Source organism: Capricornis sumatraensis, chromosome 18 (assembly GCF_032405125.1).
Source record: "Capricornis sumatraensis isolate serow.1 chromosome 18, serow.2, whole genome shotgun sequence".
Taxonomy (NCBI): domain Eukaryota; kingdom Metazoa; phylum Chordata; class Mammalia; order Artiodactyla; family Bovidae; genus Capricornis; species Capricornis sumatraensis.
The window spans coordinates 8488563-8508421 of record NC_091086.1 but is presented as its reverse complement, the minus strand read 5'-3'; the positions used below and the strand labels follow the sequence as shown (position 1 = coordinate 8508421).

The 19859-nt window shown below is 45.1% G+C and overlaps 1 protein-coding gene across 1 annotated transcript in view; it reads right to left on the bottom strand.

The window, feature by feature from the left end:
• DOCK2 (dedicator of cytokinesis 2) overlaps positions 1 to 19859 on the bottom strand; it is a 444911-nt gene that overhangs the window by 282952 nt on the left and 142100 nt on the right. Inside the window, exon 25 of the mRNA XM_068990795.1 lies at positions 7287 to 7435. Coding sequence (XP_068846896.1) covers positions 7287 to 7435 — 149 coding nt within the window. The remainder of the gene's footprint in view (positions 1 to 7286; positions 7436 to 19859) is intronic.

The window sequence follows — 19859 nt, the reverse complement described above, 5'->3', positions numbered from 1 at the left end:
GTGAAAGTGAAGTCGCTCAGTCCCGTCCAACTCTTTGAGACCCCATGGACTGCAGCCCACCAGGCTCCTCCATCCATGGGATTTCCCTGGCAAGAGTACTGGAGTGGGGTGCCATTGCCTTCTCCCAGGGGACCTTAACAGGACTGAATTTGCTAATGCCCTTTTGCAGTCAATGTCAGCTCCTCTGTAAGGAAGGGATGTGAGGGTGAGTGGATGTGTTTGTGTGTTTTAAAATGCACACACCCAAACTCACACATGTGTGTTCAACATAGTAGCTGAACTGCCTGAAGCAGGTAGGGAAGGTAGGGGAGTGGAAGCAAGAGATAAGGACAAAGGTAAGAAACACACACACATACATGAAACCAGAGAGGGCCTTGCAAAGACTGACGAGGAAAACGTATCACAGTTTATCACCATAAACTGTGTGATTAACTCAACCTCTGCACTTGATATCCAAAGTGAAAGTTGCTCTGTCATGTCTGACTTTTTGTGACCCCATGGACTATATACCCATGGGATTCTCCAGGCAAGAATACTGGAGTGGGTAGCCTTTCCCTTCTCCACGGGATCTTCCCAACCCAGATATCAAACCCAAGTCTCCTGCATTGCAGGCGGATTCTTTACCAGCTGAGCCATCAGAAAAGCCCAAGAATATTGGAATGGGTAGCCTATCCCTTCTCCAGTGGATCTTCCTGACCCAGGAGTCAAATCAGGGTGTCTTGCATTGCAGGCAGATTCCTTACCAGCTGAGCTACCAGGGAAGACTGAAAGAGGAAGGGGCATACCCTCTTAGCAATCAGAGTGGAAGACCTGATGAGGAAGTCAAGCTCTGCCCCTGATGTGGACAAGTCATATTCCTTCACTTCTCCATTCCTTCAAAAGACAGCCAGGCTTCACACAGGATGTGCAAGGGGAAGGGGAGGGCTACATGGCAGAGCAGGGCACTCCCAGTTACAAGACAGATGGGTCCACAGAGGATGATAACCCTGGCGTGAGCTCTATGGACCACAAGAGAGGGCTGTGGAGGAGGCCTACAGAAAACTTCCCAGGGAAAGTGACGTTTCATCTGGATTCTGAACATTAGGTGGGATTTAGCTAGGCAAAGAGAGGAGGCAGTGCGCTTTGACAATGCAGACAGCGTGCAGCAGCCCAGCAGAGAGAGAGTGTGGGCACTTGAGGCACTCCAAGAACTTTAACGGAGAGGAGGCTGGAGAGTCCAAGTGGAATCGGCAAGAGGCAAGGCAGGAAGGGTAAGCTCTGCGAGGTGGCGGGAGTGAGGCGTGCTCTCGGAGCTTCGGTGCTCCGAGCCGGGCAGGAGACACAGCAGAAAGCAGAACACAGTGATCAGCGCTGTCGTGCCAGTCTGAACACACGGCCATGAACATAGAGAAGCAAGCCTCAGACCCGCCTTAGGATAAGGGGTGCAGGGAGGACACGGAAGTGAGACTGCAGGCAGGAAGTATTACTCGAGCTGAACCTAAGAGGAGTTTGGGAGTTTGCTTATATAAAAAGAACAGGAATAGGAAAGGACATTTCAATCATGAGCAAAAACCCTCTCTACCAGTGTCTAAGTTGATGAATAAAGATAGCATAAACCCCAAACCAATCATGACTATCAGAGGGCCTTGGTAAAACTCCTCAGGTTTAGTCAATGGACTCGAAAGGCTTTGTTTTTGTTTTGTTTTCAAGCTGATTCTGCAGGTTCTCTACCTTCACGATGCAGATACACACAACACGACCCCCTCTTCAGAATCAGGAGTCATCTTTACCCACTTTGTGATCGCTACGCAGGGTACAACGTGATGACTCTCCTGTCTGTCGGAGAAATGAAACATACAAATGAAAAGCCTGATTTAAGTGGGGGCGGGGGGCGGGGGGAAGCCAGCTCCTCCAGGTCTGGCACAAGATTGAATTTTATGAGTTACTTGGCAGCCGGCAAAGCATAGAATGAAGCCAGTTTGAAACCGTCTTTCAAAGTAACCTAAGTTGACAACTAAGCTTGCTCAGGTGAGGGGGAGGAAAGGAGTCAATACAGGACATAAGGCAGAAGTCAGGCCTTTCCCCCTTCACCTGAGCCTGTCCCTCTACTACGTTAAAGTGCAACTTAAGCAAGCTGAGTGAGGGAACGTAACAGGACCATTAGGAAATATCAAGGGACTTCCGCGGTGGTCCATCTGCCTGCCAACGTCGCAGACATGGGTTTGACCCTGGTCTGGGAAGATGCCACATGCCATGGGACAGCTAAGCTCGCGTGCCACAACTCCTAAGCCCACTTGCTGCAACCACTGAGTCTATGAACCCTAGAGCCTGTGCTCTGCAGAAAGAGAAGCCACTGCAATGGGACGCGCGCATTAAAATAAGAGTAGAACACGCTTGCCGCAACTCCAGAGAGCCAGCATGCAACGAAGACCCAGCACAGTCAAACATTAATGAGAAAAGATATATATATATATATATCAAGACCTAAGCTTAGGCAGACAAACCTTCCCGACTCATAAGCCACCCAGGGTTACAATGAAGAAGGTGGTAAACATAGCTTCCTCATGCCAGGCCTGCTGTGTCGGGCTGTAATTACACAAATAATGACAACCTTCTGAAGACAAGCATTCTTTCCCATTCCTCAAACACACAAGGTCCCTCAAAAAGGAAGCTCGGCAACCTGCACTGTAATTACTAAATTTCCACACGTGGCTCTGCCCCCTTGGCAATCGTTCAGGAGGTAGGTATAGCCCATGCTTGAGCTGGAGAGACAGGCTATTCCATGGTGCCAAGAGAAAGTCAGTTTAAAAATAGATGGCTATGGTGTTATCAATGCAGAGGATCCAAGCAACCAGAAGAAAAATCCAGGGCATTTACCCTAGGAGTCTTTCTTGTTTTTTGTTTTTTTCTCCCAAATTTCCAATTTTGAGAAGTTGGTGCCTGAAGAAACCAAAAGCACGTCTGATGGTTTGGATTTTCAAAGTCAGAGCTTCACACAGCCCATGTCCCCACTACCACATGAAAATGAGCTGATGAGCACAAATGAAGGTGTTTGAAGACTGCCACTTTATGGTTTATTAAATGCCATACTGGAAGAGGAGATGGTTTATGGACTGGAAAGGGCTCTTCAATTAAGAAGGTAAAGAACTGAGGATGAGCCCAGCTGTTCTTCCATTACTGGAGAGTCGTGAAGATTTAGAAAAAAAAAAAAAATTAGGTCACATTAGAGCAGTGGCTCTTACAGTGTAGTCCTTGGACCAGCAGTATCCATATCATCTGGGCATTTGTTAGAAAAATAAAAAATCAGGCCTTGAGGCAAGAGGTAGATGCCTCCCACTCCCACCAAGTGAGCAATTGGAGCCCATTCCCTGCAGACACAAACTCCAAAATACCAACAGCGGGACAATCGAGGCGGGGGGGTGGGGGGGGGTGGGGCAGGGCTTCCCCGACGGCTCAATGGTTAAGAATCTGCCTGCCGAGGCAGGAGACACAGGTTTCCATCCTTGGGTCAGCAAGATCCCTTGGAGAAGGAAATGGCAACCCACTCCAGTATTCTTGCCTGGGAAATTTGGTGGCCTGGCGGGCTACAGTCCACGGGGTCACAAAACACTGGACACAACTGAACAAGCAAACAACAGCAACAACAGGGCAACCACAATCGAGAGAGGAGGCGGGGCCCTGCCCAGACAAGAGACCTCGTATTTCTCACTCTCAAAGTCAAGGAGACCTTCCCAACTACAGAGTTCCTTGGAGGTCAAAAGAAGAGTGATGCTACGCTACCAACAGGCCTCTTCACTGGAATCCATCTCGGCTGAGAGATGCACACTCTCACACTCACACACACACACTCAAACACACACACACACACACACACGAGAGAACCCTGAGACAAACCAAATAAGGGCTCAGAAACAGGCAAATCAAAATGACTGACCAAAGGAAACCTGGAAGAAACTCCCCATGTAAGCGATTTTAAACAGCACAAGGGAGTGACTGTCTCTACTGGTCTGCCTGCATCTGTCCACATGGTCTATATTCCTTTCCTCCTAATAAACACTTTACTTGTTTCACTACTTTCCGTCTTTGTGGGAATTCTTTTCTGCAAAGCCAAAGGACCAGGGCCTTGTCACTGGCCACTGGCCTAGCAGCTAGGATTCAGTACTTCCACTGCCATGGACCAACCTCACCCCTCTGGCTCAGAACCAAAATCTGCTTCAAGCTGCTGCAGGCTGAGGCGACCCAAGATCAGCCCCATCCTCCAAACCTAACGATCAGAACCCTGTTTTCACAGCTCCTCCAGGTCACTGGGAAGTACACTCACGTCTAAGACCTTTTGCACTGAAGCTGCGGGCCTGCACCCTAGCGGCCTATTATCATCACCCCATGAGCAATACTCTGGCCAACGCCAGTCAATCAGAGCACAACGACTAGGACTGGGACCTAGGCACAACTACTTTTTAAAAAGCTTCTCCTTTCATGTAATGTGTAGCCAGAGTTGAGAGCTTCCATATCCTGGAATAAGAGAAATTTGGATTAGATACTTTGGGACTTCTGATTTTTGGTGTAACTCAAACTAATAATGGATCTTCTTCATGGAAGAAAACGCTTTTGAGAAGAGGAAGGAGAGATTTCTATCTTCATGAGCTGGAGAAGTTGGATGTGAAGCTCGCACACGGTGCCAACACTGTACCAAACCCAATGGTCACAATACTGTTCACCCACTCACCAGCAAAGACAGCTGCTCATCCTGGGAAAGAGGTGGTTTAGCCCCGTGTTCAGAAGTCATTACCAAACCAGCACGCTCAGAGGCACTGGGGAGTGGCCCTGCGCCTCCCACACACCTGAAGTCCAGCCGCCACAGGCCCCATGGGGGCCCTGGGCCTCCCATGCACTTGTTGGCTTTGAAGTCCCAAGAACTTGGGGTGTGTGAGAGAGCGGCCTCTTCTCACCAGTGTCTGGTATTACCCAATGAACAAAATGATGACAACTTGTCAGGATAGAATTCTAGGGGCCCACTCCCTTGGCACAGGCAGAGCCTAGCATTGCTGCTTGACATCTGATTTGTGAACTGGGGCCATCCCTTTACCCAAATCAGGAACTTGACAGAACACATGATAAGTGTGTCCTCAAACGGGGGTACACTAGCGTAAGCCCAAGTATCTGGAATTTTTCCCTATGAAAAGGAACCTGAGCACTGCAGTATAAGAAACATTGGAAACTTCTTTTCAACAGGAAGAAGCCATATTCTTTGGGAAATTTCTGGAGATATAGTGGGCCAATCGTTATGTTTTTTACATTGTGAGAGTAAGAGCAAACATTCCCTAAATTCTTTTTAAAGATCAAATAGCAAAGACTGGAACCAGTTCAACAGCAGGCTAGTGAACATGCTGATGAAAACAGCACCGTCATCATAACATTCTCATAGAGTGAACTATAGGTACCCAAGCTTTGGGGCATTATACTCACTCTCCCCACAAAAAAGACAGGATAGGAAAATACAAGAGGGAAAAGATCATGCTTTTGTATCCTCAGTGTCTATAATTATGCAGACTTTGGAGTCTGACAACCTGGGTTCGAATTTTCAGCCTTCTATTTATTTGCTGTCTGTCCTTGAACTTTAAGTCTGTGAATTTCAGGTTTCCATTTGTAAAATGAGAATGATAATCTTTAGCAGTGATCAGTGTGTGGAGAAAGAAGGCTTGGACTGCATTTAGCAAGTACTTATAGAACAGCAAATACAGTAGCAATGGTGATCACTATTTAATTATTCACTTTGAACAGTGAAGTTGAAGCTTTCCTTCTCTTGAGAAGGCTTCCTTGACAAAAATGTTTACACACACACAGTCTGTGTACTTCCAGTTCCTAGGATGCATCTAGATTTTAGTCATTATATTATATTGTCACTTTTTCTTTATATATTTATAAGTATTTTCTTAGGAAAAAAGACATGCCTGGCATATACCTAGTACATCATATGTACAAATGAATGAATGAATGAAGCTAGCTATATACCTCATTTACCTAGAAATGAGACAAGAAAAAACAACCAGGATGGTAGAAGTGGAAAAGACAAGACAGAAGACAGACATACTAGGAAACTGATAATAATGGTTGACTGCTGGATATGAACAGGAAAAAATATTGTTTTGCAGTTTTCTAATATAGTCAATCACAGATCCAATTTATCTAGAAAGCCCTTCTCAGTGAATCTGAAGGGAGGAGAGAGGATGGTCACACAAACACTCAGGGAAGACTTACTGGCTGTCTGGGTCTACCTGGTGCTCTGAGAGCAGCCCATCTAGGGAGAGACACTCCTGGACATTATTCAGGGATGAAGTAAGGTTGCAAACGAACCTGAGTCAAACCAAGACTGTTTATCCCCATCTTCAAGTCTCAAGAATTCTAGTCCTGTGTTTAATCACTGCTTCCCTGGTGGCTCAGAGGTTAAAGCGTCTGCCCACAATGCAGGAGACCTGGGTTCAGTCCCTGGGTCGGGAAGATCCCCTGGAGAAGGAAATGGCAACCCACTCCAGTATTCTTGCCTGGAGAGTCCCACGGATGGAGGAGCCTGGTGGGCTGCAGTCCACGAGGTCGCAAAGAGTCGGACACAACTGAGCGACCTCAATTTCACCTTCACTTTCACTCAGCCTTTACTGTTACCACACTCCATCTTCCTCACTGTCTTCTGCAGACTCTGCCCTTTGGAAGCCCTCTACTTACTCCCACCAAGACTTTCCTTTGGGCTCAAGTTTGCCTAGTCTCTGAATGATGTCAACCACTATACACTGGCTTCACTGCCAGGACCATCTCCCTAGCACCATCTTACTCCTCAGCCTATCTCTAGGGTCTAGGCCTGAGCATTCTGTTCACCCATAAAGAGTCTTAACCATCTCACCACTGTGGGAGGTAACTAAAGAAGGAAAACCAAGGAAAATTAGCCCAGAAAGCAGGTAAGTGAGTTTTCTTGGCTATGTAAGCATAGAAAAATCTCCTCATTTCCATCCCTACAAGTCAGGGTTTTAACAAATGAACAATTCTCCTAAAATGTCTGTAATATATCCATACCCACACCCTAAGAAAGCCTATTCAACAAGAAATACAGTGACAAAATGCTACACGCTTAGCTCCAGTCCCCAAGCCGTCTTTCACAGATGGGGAGTTAGTCACTGGAAAAGTAAGCCCGCTGAGCAAGCCATTGACTTTTATCTTTAGACTTCAACTGCTATTCATCAGCATCAATATTTTAGAACTTAATCAACTGAGCGCTAGTCTGAGTTCAGGACACCTACATCATCATGAAGACTCACCGCGTCCTGACAGCTGAGGACCTCCAAAATGCTGTTGAGCAATTCGACACAGTACTTCTTCTCCTGGACCTGGTGTTGCAGGTCATCCTTCTGCTCCAGCAGCTCCTTCAGTTCCTTGGTGATGACAGGAAGCAGGATGTCCCGGCATTCTGGAGCGAAGGCAGTTCAGAGGCATGTGAGCGCGTTTGTTTTAGTTTCCTTTCTTTTCTCGATAACGTTTCATTACATAAACAATTCATGAGTACATCCTTCTCGTAAAAATGTAAATGTTAGAAATTAGGTTACTATTTTCTTAGAAAATTATTTCCAATTCTGGCCCTTCTCCCAACTCCCACTCTCAAGAGGCAACCAACCAGTTATTGTATTTTATACACATGTAAGTGTATATACATATAAAAATGTATGTGTGTATATGTGGGTGTACACTGGTATAAAATATGTAGCATCTTTTTGATTTGGCTTTTCATTTAAGTAAAACATATTGCATATGTTTTATATTGCATATGCTATCATCATATATGATGATAATCCTTCAAGATCATTTTTTTATGTTTTACGTATGCATGTATCAGTATAAAAACATAGCATCATTTTTGTTTTGTTTCCTTTTTTATAAAAGAGGACTATACGGTATGTATTGTTCTGTACTTTGATATTGTTTTAGTCACCAATGGTTTTTGGAGCTCTTTCTATGTTATTATATACAGGGATCAAAATTAAGATTTTGCAGCTGTTTTACAGTATGGATATATCTGTTCATTTGTCATACCCCTATTGATAGACATTTTTCACTAGCATAAATAGTAAAAAAAAAATAATAATAAAGAATTACTTCCCACTTCCTTATGCACCATGGCTTTCATTTTAAATAAATTAAAACCTTTGCAAAGAAGGGTAACTCTCCTGGCACTGCTGTCTCAGGAAATACCTGGAAGGTTCTGAAATCCTACACAGCTTTCTTTCTACATTTCTCTTAAAACCAGCAAACCTTGAGGGGACTGAACAACTCAAAACCATTTCAAGTCACCCCACCTAGATGCTTCTAGCACCAAAATGTGACTCACAAGCACCGATTTTATTTCAATTCAATGCAGCAAATAAGAGGTGAATATCTCTGATGTGGAAGGTGCTGCATTTCTGGATGTACAGGGATAATATATGGTTCTCGCCCATTAGACACTTAAAACCTGACAGGGGGAGTCAGCAACAACACAAAGAGCAGAGGCAGCAGACAGAGTAAGGGAAAGGCAGGGGGAGGGAGACACCGTCTCGTTCTGTCCGCCCAGGGTCTACACCTTCTGGCACAGCATCCTGGTCTCACCCTGGGGAGCCCATCTGTGATGGAATATGGTCCGAGAGATATTGTCACAAGGCTCCCTGCCTTCCTCTGGACAAGGGTCAGGTTCAGGTCAGTTCAGTTCAGTTGCTCAGTCATGTCTGACTTTGCGACCCCATGGACTGCAGCACGCCAGGCCTCCCTGTCCATCACCAACTCCCGGAGTTCACTCAGACTCATGTCCACCGAGTTGGTGATGACGCCCAACCATCTCATCCTCTGTTGTCCCCTTCTCCTCCTGCATTCAGTCTTTCCTAGTATCAGGGGCTTTTCCAGTGAGTCAGTTCTTCACATCAGGTGGCCAAAGATTTGGAGTTTCAGCTTCAGCATCAGTCCTTCCAATGAATATTCAGGACTGATTTCCTTTAGGATGGACTGATTGGATCTCCTTGCAGTTTAAGGGACTTTGAAGAGTCTTCTCCAACACCATAGTTCAAATGCATCAATTCTTTGATGCCTGGCTTTCTTTATAGTCCAACTCTCACATCCATCCATGACTACTGGAAAAATCATAGCTTTGACTAGATGGACCTTAGTTGGCAAAGTAATGTCTCTGCTTTTTAATATATTGTCTAGGTTGGTCATAGCTTTTCTTCCAAGGAGCAAGGGACCCTATTTAGGATATCCCGTTCATTTGAACCTCGAGGAAAATTTAAAAATATTAATTGCTGACACTGCTAACATACTGAGTGCCTACAAGGTGCCAGGTGTATTTTAAGTGTCTTGCTCGAATTACCTCCATTAACGTTCCCAGTGACTATAGGAGGCAGATAGATACTGTCATTTCTCCCCTTGTGCTGATGAGGAAACAGAGGGACATGCCCCAGTCTGCACAGATAGTAGGTGGTGGCCCCTGTCTGACTGCAGAGCCTGTGCTCTTAGCCACCAGACAGAGGGTATTATCTCTCCAGGAGCTCACCTGTCTGTACAGGAGCGCCCCAGGAAGGCTGCCCATTGGTAGATGCTGCCTCCTCTCCCAGGGCTACACTGAGTCTCCCCTCTTTGAAGACTGGTTCCCCAGCTTTTCTTCTTATTCTTGGACTAGTCCTTATTATCCAAATGCACTTATTTTTACTTAAATTTACTAGAATAGGTTTATGTTGCTCACAGCCAAAGATTTCAACTGGCAGAGTTATCAAATGCCGTGAGGGCTTCAGAAGAGAGAAATAATCTATGGCTGGAAGGTACATAGACACTTCATAGGCTCTGACAGAATCACATCCCTTCCTTCAGAGCACCAAAATCAGTTTGTAATTAAATTCTAACCAGTGTAATTAACTAATGCCCATTCATCCAACCAAAGTGTAAGCTTCATGACAGCCAAATTAAATCTCAAGTGTCCAACACAGTATCTGGATAATAGTAGCTATTCAGTAAATCTTGGTGGAATGAATGAAAGAAGTGTCATTTGAAATGGTCACTGCTGAGAAATAATATTGTCTTTGGTAGAGTGCAGATTTAGAGAACAGAGAGTGATTTAGAGTACCTGGACCAAGATATGGTACACACATACAATGGGATATTACTCAAACATATAAAAGCAGAAAATAGTGCCATTTGTAGCGACATGGATGCAACTAGAGAGCATCATACTAACTGAAGTAAGTCGGACAGAGAAAGGCAAATACCATATGACATCATTTACAAGTGGAATCTGAAATATGGCACAAATGAACATATCCACAAAACACAGACATAGAGAACAGACTTGCGGTTCTGTAGCAGATGTGTTGAATAAGCAGTTATATGTAGGACAGATACACAACAAAGTTCTACTATAAAGCACAATTATATCATGTGATAACCCATAATAGAAAAGAATATTAAAAAGAATGTATGTATATAATTGAATCAGTTTGCTGTACAGCAGAGACTGGCACAACACTGTAAATCAACTATGCTTCAATAAAAATTTTAAAAATAAATAATAGAGTACATGGACCTGGGTAAGTAGAATAGTCTCTTGGAAGTAGAATAATAGCAGATAATACTGAAAAGGAAAATTCTTAAATTCAACAGTAGGCAAAAAGTTATAGTTTGTGTTAGTCACTCAGCTGTGTCTGACTCTAGCGACCCCATAGACTATGGCTTGCCAGGATCCTCTGTCCATGGAATTCTACAGGCAAGGATACTGGAGTGGGTAGCCACTCCTTTCTCCAGGGGATCTTCTGGACCCAGGGATGGAGCCCAGGACTCCTGCATTACAGGCCAATTCTTTACCACCTGAGCCACAAGGGAAGCCCCAGAATAATAGAAGATAATATTGAAAATAAAATTCTTAAATTCAGTGGTAGGTATAAGGTTATAGTTCTATGGAAAAAGAAAATTACAGGCAACAAAATTTTGATTCAGCTTTGTTCGGTAGTATAGGTGTAATCAAGGGTTACAGGTTAATGGTATTTTATTTGGACTTAAGAAATGGTTGGCCTAAGGACTTTTGAGAATACAAGGTGTTGAGTTAGCCATTATCCTTTGTTTAGAGAGATAAGAAAAAAGACTGTATAATATCTACATACTAATTACCATAAAATTTAAGTTAAATCTTTGCTTATCCCATATCTTAGCACCATAAAGTTGAAATTTTGTCCAAGTCTCTTTATTAAAATGGCTAAAGAAATTTCCTGCAACGTTTACTTAACAATTCGTTTTAAAAGTTACCTTCTAAAAGATGTTAACTTGTAACTTTGAAACTTTTTGTTTGTTGCAGGAAATTGTATGTGTAAGAATGCTTGCTATATTGGGACTTTCCTGGTGGTCCAGTAGTTAAGAATCTGCACTACCAAAGCAGGGGTACAGGTTTTATCCCTGGGTAAGGAACTGAGACCCCATTTGTCATGAGGCACAGCCACTAAATACATACATAAAGGTCCACAGAAATGGTGTATCATTGACCCAAGATGGCATTTACCTAGTGTCCAAGTTTGAACACTGATCAAAACCTAATTGTCATTATAAGCAACAAGAATCAAACAGTAACCTTTCCTTGCTATCAATACCCAGGTTAGAAATCTTCTTTAAAAATAAAAGAAGGATGTTATAAGTAAAACTGAGTTCATATGAAGTTGCAAACGCTTTGTCTTTGGGAGATGGGCCTCACCAACTTCATGAAAATTAACTCCCTTCACTGATGTTGTCAAAATTAAACCCCACCAGAGGAACTGTTCTTTCTTTTATTAAATTAGGTAAGGATTATAAAGACTTCCTTTTTGAAAAGCTTATTTTGCTTGTAAAATAAAAAGAGATTGCAATAAAGGAAATTTAAAACAACGAAAATCTTGTTCTTCCACAGTTCTCTGGGCAAAGGGAGTCATAAGAACATTTCTTTTAAAGGTGACTCATGCCACTGTGGGCTTCCCAGGTGGCACTAGCGGGAGAGAACCTACCTGTCCACGCAGGAGACGCAAGAGAGGAAGGTTTGATCCCTGGATCAGGAAGATCCTCTGGAGGAGGGCACGGCAACCCACTCCAGTACTCTTGACTGGAGAATCCCACGGACAGAGGAGCCTGAGGGCTACAGTCCATGGGGTCACAAAAAGTCAGACAAGACTGAAGCAACTTAGCACACACACATTCCACTGTAGCACGCAGAGCAGCGGGGGGAGCAAAAGGCCGAGAGCAGAGACCGGAGAATGTGCTACTGCAGTAGTCCAAGCGATGCAAATGAGAGTAAAACTGCTGGGTTCCACCTCCCTGCACGCCTACCCTCTGACACAACATTCTTATTTTTTGTCGAAACTAAAGATTTGGCAAGAGCTTAAAGAAAGATCTGGAGAAGGAAATGTATGGTCTCGAGTTTAAAGCATAAAAAAAACAGACTTTGTTTTAAAGCCTAAAACAACAGACTTTTGTGATCCAAGATTTGAAATCATTTAAAACCTCTACATCTGTAAGTGGGAATTCCCAGGTGGCTCAGTGTTCGTAAGGAATCCACATGCCAACGCAGGAGACGTAGTCTTGATCCCTGGGTCAGGAGGCTCCCTTGGAGGAGGAATAGGCAACCTACTCCAGTAGTCTTGCCTGAAAAACTCTAGAGGCAGAGGAACCCGGTGGGCTGCAGTTCATGGGGTCGCAAAGAGTGAGACATGACTGAGTGACTAACACACACACATAGGATCTACAGAAAGGAGCTCTGTAAAGGTAGACAGAGAGTTAATCTATTGAGGCAACTAAAATCACTGCAGATGGTGATTGCAGCCATGAAATTAAAAGACGCTTACTCCTTGGAAGAAAAGTTATGAGCAACCTAGATAGCATATTCGAAAGCAGAGACATTACTTTGCCAACAAAGGTCCGTCTAGTCAAGGCTATAGTTTTTCCAGTAGTCACGTATGGATGTGAGAGTTGGACTGTGAAGAAGGCTGAGCACCGAAGAATTGATGCTTTTGAACTGTGGTGTTGGAGAAGACTCTTAAGAGTCCCCGGGACTGCAAGGAGATCCAACCAGTCCATTCTGAAGGAGATCAGCCCTGGGATTTCTTTGGAGGGAATGATGCTAAAGCTGAAACTCCAATACTTTGGCCACCTCATGCGAAGAGTTGACTCACTGGAAAAGACTCTGATGCTGGGAGGGATTGGGGGCAGGAGGAGAAGGGGACGACCGAGGATGAGATGGCTGGATGGCATCACTGACTCGATGGACGCGAGTCTGAGTGAACTCCAGGAGTTGGTGATGGACAGGGAGGACTGGCATGCTGCCATTCATGAGGTCGCAAAGCGTCGGACACGACTGAGCAACTGAACTGAACTGAACTGAACTGAATTAACTCATTCCTTCACTTCACTTAGTCAGTCAGTCTACCATTTACTGAAGGTTCCCTAAGTGCCAGGCTCTGTACTTGGGTGGGAGAGAATGCCCATCACAGCAAGAGAGTCAGCAGAGATAAGAGGCAGACTTAAGTTAACAAGAAAAAACTGATGCCTTTACTTTCTTGGAATGGCACCTGTCATTGGCCATAAAACAGAGCAGCAAATTAGTGAAGGTCAGATTTTTCCTTCGAAATTCATTCTGGGAATTCCCTGGTGGTCCAGTGGCTAGGATTCTGCGCTCCCAGTGCAGGGGGTCCTGGTTCGATCCCTAGTCAGGGAACTAGATACCACATGCCACAGCTAAAGGTCTCACGTGCCACCACCAAGACCCAGCACCACCAAATAAATAAGGCAAGAACGTTTTTAAAGTTCATTCTGCTGGTATTCTGGTTGAGACACTTCAGCCAGATCTCCTTACAAAGATATGGGTGTAAGGGAAAGGGACAGTTGAAAGATTTTAGGTGTTAATGAAGACCTTCTTAAAAAGTACCAGACTTTACATTCTACTTAAAATGGAGCTAAATTATTAGATTTTCATGAAAAAATACAACAGTGAGTTCTCCATCCCTAGAAATGTTTAAAAAGTAGGTAGCTTAGCTGCTCCTGAGGACTTCCCTGGTGGCTCAGATGATAAAGAATCTGCCTGCAACGCAGGAGGCCCAGGTTCAGTCCCTGGATTGGGAAGATCCCTTGGAGAAGGGAATGGCTCCCCACTCCAGTACTCAGGCCTGGAGAATCCCATGGACAGCAGGCTGCCAGGCTCCTCTGTCCATGGGATTGCAGAGTCAGGCATGACTGAGCAACTAACACACATATAGCTGCTTCTGAGAAGGAATGATGAAGAGGTAGGCATTCAAAGTTTCAGGTGCAGGGTTAACAAAATGATGGTTAAGCCCTCACCCAACACCCTATGATTCATAAAACAGAGTTTGAAAGGAAGGGGCAGGAAGAAAGATATATTTGCTAGGTGGAAAGACAGCGGATGTTTGCCTTGTTTGTGAGCCACTGAAGTTGTGGGAGCTCCAGACCAGGCCACAACAGAATCAGTGGTTTTTCAATCTGAAAATCACCTACTTTACAGGTTATCAGACCCAGCATCCCCACAAGATGAGGGCCCTTGGTTTTGAGAGTCAGCAAGATTTTAGCTGAGGAAGCCATTAATAGTGTGACCTGCTTTTCAGAAAGTACTTTGTCTTCTCGTTAACCATGATTTCTCAGAAACGTCTGGCTCCACTGTTTTGAGATGAAATAATTTTTCTCATTTGTAATTGGAGCTGTGAGATCATATTAGTCTGTAAAGCCTCAGGAAGCAGCATTTCTAAATTGTGACTTGATTGTGAAGCAAACAAACAGAAATGATTTAAAAGATAAACACTGCAGAGTCTTAAATCAATGTTTACATGATGGGGCAATGAGCATCAGAGACCTGCAAACCCAGCCTGCGAAACTGAGCCCAAACAAGGCTGGAGGTCTGCCGTCAGGTGATGACAAGTTCAAATTGTAATTCAGACCAGGCACTTAGGAACCTGCAGAGCTACTCAACTCTGTATTGTCACAGAAAGGAGTTTTCTTTTGTCAAAGTGACTTGCAGAGACAAAAATGCAGTGTTTCTGGGCTCTGAATTCTTCCTGTTCAGAGAAAGTTTTATCCTTTGGCAGAAGGTGCCATTGCCTGAATTCATAAGTCTCTTGAAGTGTGATATATTTTTGCAGTAATTTCACAACTCAGGGACACTTCAAATAAGGTGGCCTTTTTCATTGTCTCCTACTCCCCGCTATCAGCTCCATGGAAGGATCAATGGATCCTTTGTCCACTTTGGAAACCACCTTGAGTTGTGTCAGGCCACAGATATACCTGTGATAACAGCCACAGCTGCAGCCCCAGATAAAAATGCTCCTAAGAACAACATCTGAACTTGCTGTCTTCCCCCATGAGCCCCTTTCTTCTCCTGTGCTCACTCTGAGCAAAGACACTCCCAGGCACACAGTCCACCAAGCAGACTTGATTTCTTCTTCTATCCCCAACATCTTCTCCACTGAGAAGTCAAATCCATCTAACCCCTGGGACAACTTCCTGTACGCTCTGTTCCAAGTCTCCTAAACTGATCCCCTCTTCCAATCTCAGCTGCAGGAATTTCCCAAAACTCAAACCTGACCACGGGACTCCCCTCCTTGAGGAGCTTCAGTAGAGCCTCTCCGAGGACGCACAGGTGAGTTTCACACAGGCTTCGGCAGAGCTGAAGGCCCACAATGGGCAGACATCACTCACCCCTGCACCCTCCCTGTCCCACGCCACTCCACCATAGCCTCGCCACCCCTCCTGTGTCTCAGTTTTCACACATTGTTTTCTTTGCCCAGAATGTACTTGTCCCATCCATCTTCACCTGACTAACTCCTCCTTGCCTCTGAGGTCTTAACTTAGTTGTCAAATGCCCTATGTCAACATTTCTGACACCCCAGCTCTGACTGGGGTAACCTGTTCTCTGCTCCTGTAGCACCCAGGCTAGACTTGCAGCTTCCCATTTCTCATACAATGTGACCATGTCTACGTAACAGGACAAACAATGAGATTCTTATTAATTTCCCAGAAATGAAGCTGAAGCCCAAAGCTGAGGGCAGAATAAACCCCACATTCTAAATTCAAACCGTCTCCAGTAGTTGTGGTATACCACCATCTCTCAGGTACACGTATAGTCAAAATCACTCCAGATGGTGACTGCAGCAATGAAATTAAAAAGACGCTTGCTCCTTAAAAGGAAAGCTATGAAAAACCTAGACAGTGTATTAAAAAAGTGATAACGTTTTGCCAACACAGGACTATATAGGCAAAGCTATGATTTTTCTACCAGTTATGTATGGATGAGAGAGTTGGTCCATAAAGCAGGCTGAGCACCGAAGAATTGATGCTTTTGAATTGGTGCTGTGGAAGGCTCTAGAGAGTCCCTTGGACTGCAAGGAGATCACATCAGTCATTCCTAAAGGAAATCAACCCTGAATATTCATTGGAAGGACTGTTGCTAAAGCTGAATCTCTAATACTTTGGCCACCTGGTATGAAGGGCCAACTCATTGGAAAAGACCCTGATGCTGAGAAAGTTGAAGGCAAAATGAGAAGGGGAAGGCAGAGGATGAGATGGTTAGTTAGCCTCACTGACTCAAAGAACATGAATCTGAGCAAACTCCGGGAAATGATGGACAGAGGAGTCTGGCTTGCTACATTCCACAAGGTCACCAGGAGTCAGACACGACTTAACAACTGAACAACAACATCGTCCCTTGTGGTCTTTTCAGAGGTACCAATTCAGTACCAGGCTTCCCTGGTGGCTCAGTTGGTAAAGAATCCACCTGCGATGGGGGAGACTGGGTCCGACCCCTGGGTTGGGAGGACCCCCTGGAGGAGGACATGGCAACCCACTGCAGTCTTCTTGCCTGGAGAATGCCGTGGACAGAGGAGCCTGGCGGGCTACAGTCCATGGGGTCGCACTAAGTCGGATATGACTGAGCGACTAAGCAGAGTTCCGTACCAGTCCTATACTGACCTGTATGCACCTCATCTCAGAACTGAGGGAGGGTCTACAGAGGCCTTTGGATAAAAAGCAATACCCATACAAAGAAGGTATGACCTCTCCTCCCTGAGGCTAAGGTAGAGGGAGCAAGAACCAGAAACATCTCACATGAACATATGAAGATGAGACTGGCCCCTTACAGCCCTACTAGGGACAGGTTTGCTGCTCTTCCATCCCAGGTGCATCCCGCTTCCACCTGCAGAATAAAGAGACTTGAGAACATCCAGGAGGCCCTCTCTTTGGAGAGAAAGGTTAAACACATGAGGTATCTATATCAGGGCCTCAGTCCCATCCTCAGTGCGGTTACTCCATTTCTAAGTCTGCCTGGAATTTCACTCCACTCAGAGCCAGCCCCTTACTTTGTCACCTGTGTAGGTTAATGGACTCTTCAATCCTGTTTGATTTTTCACAGGCTTTAAGGTGAAACTCATCCTTCTTCGGTCAAGTTCCTATTGACTGAAAGGCAAATTCAGTTCAGCTCATCCCTCCTGGGGTACCGTGAGGAACTTGAGGTGGTCAAGGCTTGCCCTGCTCTCGTCCCCTCCCACCAGCCTTTGAGCAAGCCGGGAAGAGCCCTAATTGAAACCCAGCATTTACCCACTTTGCAAAGCTGAGCAGTGCCAGCCCAGCTCCGCTCAGCTGTTTCCCTTCTGCTTGGTGTGGGCAGCACTTGCAGGTGTCAGAGGCCACCTGGTTCCATCAGCTGGGCACGAAGGAGGACAACCACACACAGCTCTAGTCTGACAGCAAACGGTTCTCATAGCCTCCCTCCTCTAGCTGCTGTGCCATGAAGAAGAGTAACTCCACCCACTGGGAAATCAATAACTACCCACCAACTTCATACTGCAGATCAGATTACAAGGCTTTTACAACTCTACCAGGCTTGTCCCCCATCACAGTCTTAAGCAGCCCCTCACGATTCACTCTCGTTACCATCCCAGAAGCAGGCCTAATTACAACATCAGTCATCCCTCACTCTCCTCCAGCCTGCCTCTGCTGTGACTTTCATCTCTGCTCTATGAACCCTGAGGGCCAAAATCTGTCTCCCCAGCTCAGCATACACAGACGATTCAGAGATGTTGGAATTCAGCAACTGTAAACATTCTTGTCGGGTATCTTAGAGGGATGAAAATATAATTAGGCAGTAAATCCTAAAGAAGAAACATACTTTCAGAACTTTATTCTAGATACTCATTTAAAGTCCAAACCAAGCTATTGCTTTTGCCATATTATCCTCCATATTTAGCATAGAACATGAAAATGCACTAAACCTGTAAGTGAATCCCCTGTAACAAGGTAGAGTTTGTCATTCAGAAACACAGTCAGGGCAAGAAGGGTAGGCTGATGTGTAATTGCTGGAATTTTCAAGATGATGTATGTTTATGTCCAAAAAATGTCACACTGGTTATAAACATAATTTGTAATCTCTACATGAATATATTTCTATCCTTAAACATGTACAGAGATGATTACTGTAACAGGAACTGTTCTCATGGATATTAGGTTCTAATGGAACATCAGAAACTGTTTAAGAAGATAATAACTGTCTTAGTTTGGACTCTCCAGAAGCACATTCGGAGATGAGGTTTGGGTGGTGGTGACACACTCACCAGGAGATGTTCCAGAAGACCCTGGAAGCAGAGCAGGGAAGTGGGACCAGGAAGGAAAGGAGCCAGGGAGGCTGCCAGTCTCACAGAAGGGGGCCTCTGGGGACAGTGCGGGCCACAGGGGTGAAGGAGCTGGAGTATTTAGACATCGGGCATGGGCGGTCCCAGGCACTCTGGCTGTTCTCAGTGTCCGGGCAAAGGAGGCCTGCAGTTGGAGGGCAGCTGGGGAAGGCAGGGCTGGCACTTGGGAGGGAGAGGCCTTCATCATGGCTGCAGGAGGTGCAGACAGAGCCCTAAGCGCTGATGCCACAGCAAACAGTGGCAACAGCTGCCAGCAAGCCAACTGACTGAGTAACCTGAGAAAGAGTCTCGGGGTGCAGGGAAGATATTCCACACGGAGCAGCTAAGACAGTCTCTGAAATGGAGAACCTAAGCTGAAACCTGAGGGTGAGAAGGGAAGAGCCTACAAACATCTCAGGGAAGACCATTCCCAGCAGAGGAAACGGCGTGTGAAAGTCCTGGGGTAGAAATTTGCCTGATATGTTGGAGTGAGCACTGGAAATACGTGTGGCCACACTATGGGAAATGGAAGGCATAATATCAAGGTGTGGCTGGGGCCAGGTGCCATCAGGCCCTGTAAGCAGTTTGATTACTAGGTGGAGATAAAAACACTTTGGTTTTGTATTTTTGGGCTTCTCCAGGGGCTCAGCAGTAAAGAATCCAGCTGCAGTGCAGGAGATGCAGGAGACATGGGTTTGAGTTCTGGGTCAGGAAGATCCTCTGGAGGAGGGCACAGCAACCCACTCCACTATTTCTGTTAGAAAAACCCCATGGACAGAGGAGCTTGGCAGGTTATTATGGTCCATGGGGTTACAAAGAGTTGGACACGACTGAAGCGACTGAGCATGCATTTTCAATAGAGGATAGGGGCAGGTCTACAGAGGAAGGCAGGAGAATACCAAGGAGGCATTTCCTAGAGGGGGAAAAGAAGTACAGTGTTTATCAAGCCCTTACTGTTCACCAGGCATCCTGTCTATGAAGAAGCATATCATTTTACCTATTTTATGGATGAGGAAACTAAAACTCAGAGAGGTTCAGAAACTTGCCTAATATTGCACAGCCAGTAAGTGGCAAAGCTGGGATTTAAACCTAGAAAATGTGCTCTCAGAGCCCGTTTTCACATCTACTAAACTACCCTGGTTCATTACAATAACAATGAAGGGGAAAGAAGATGAATACTTGATTCATTTGTAGCTGGAG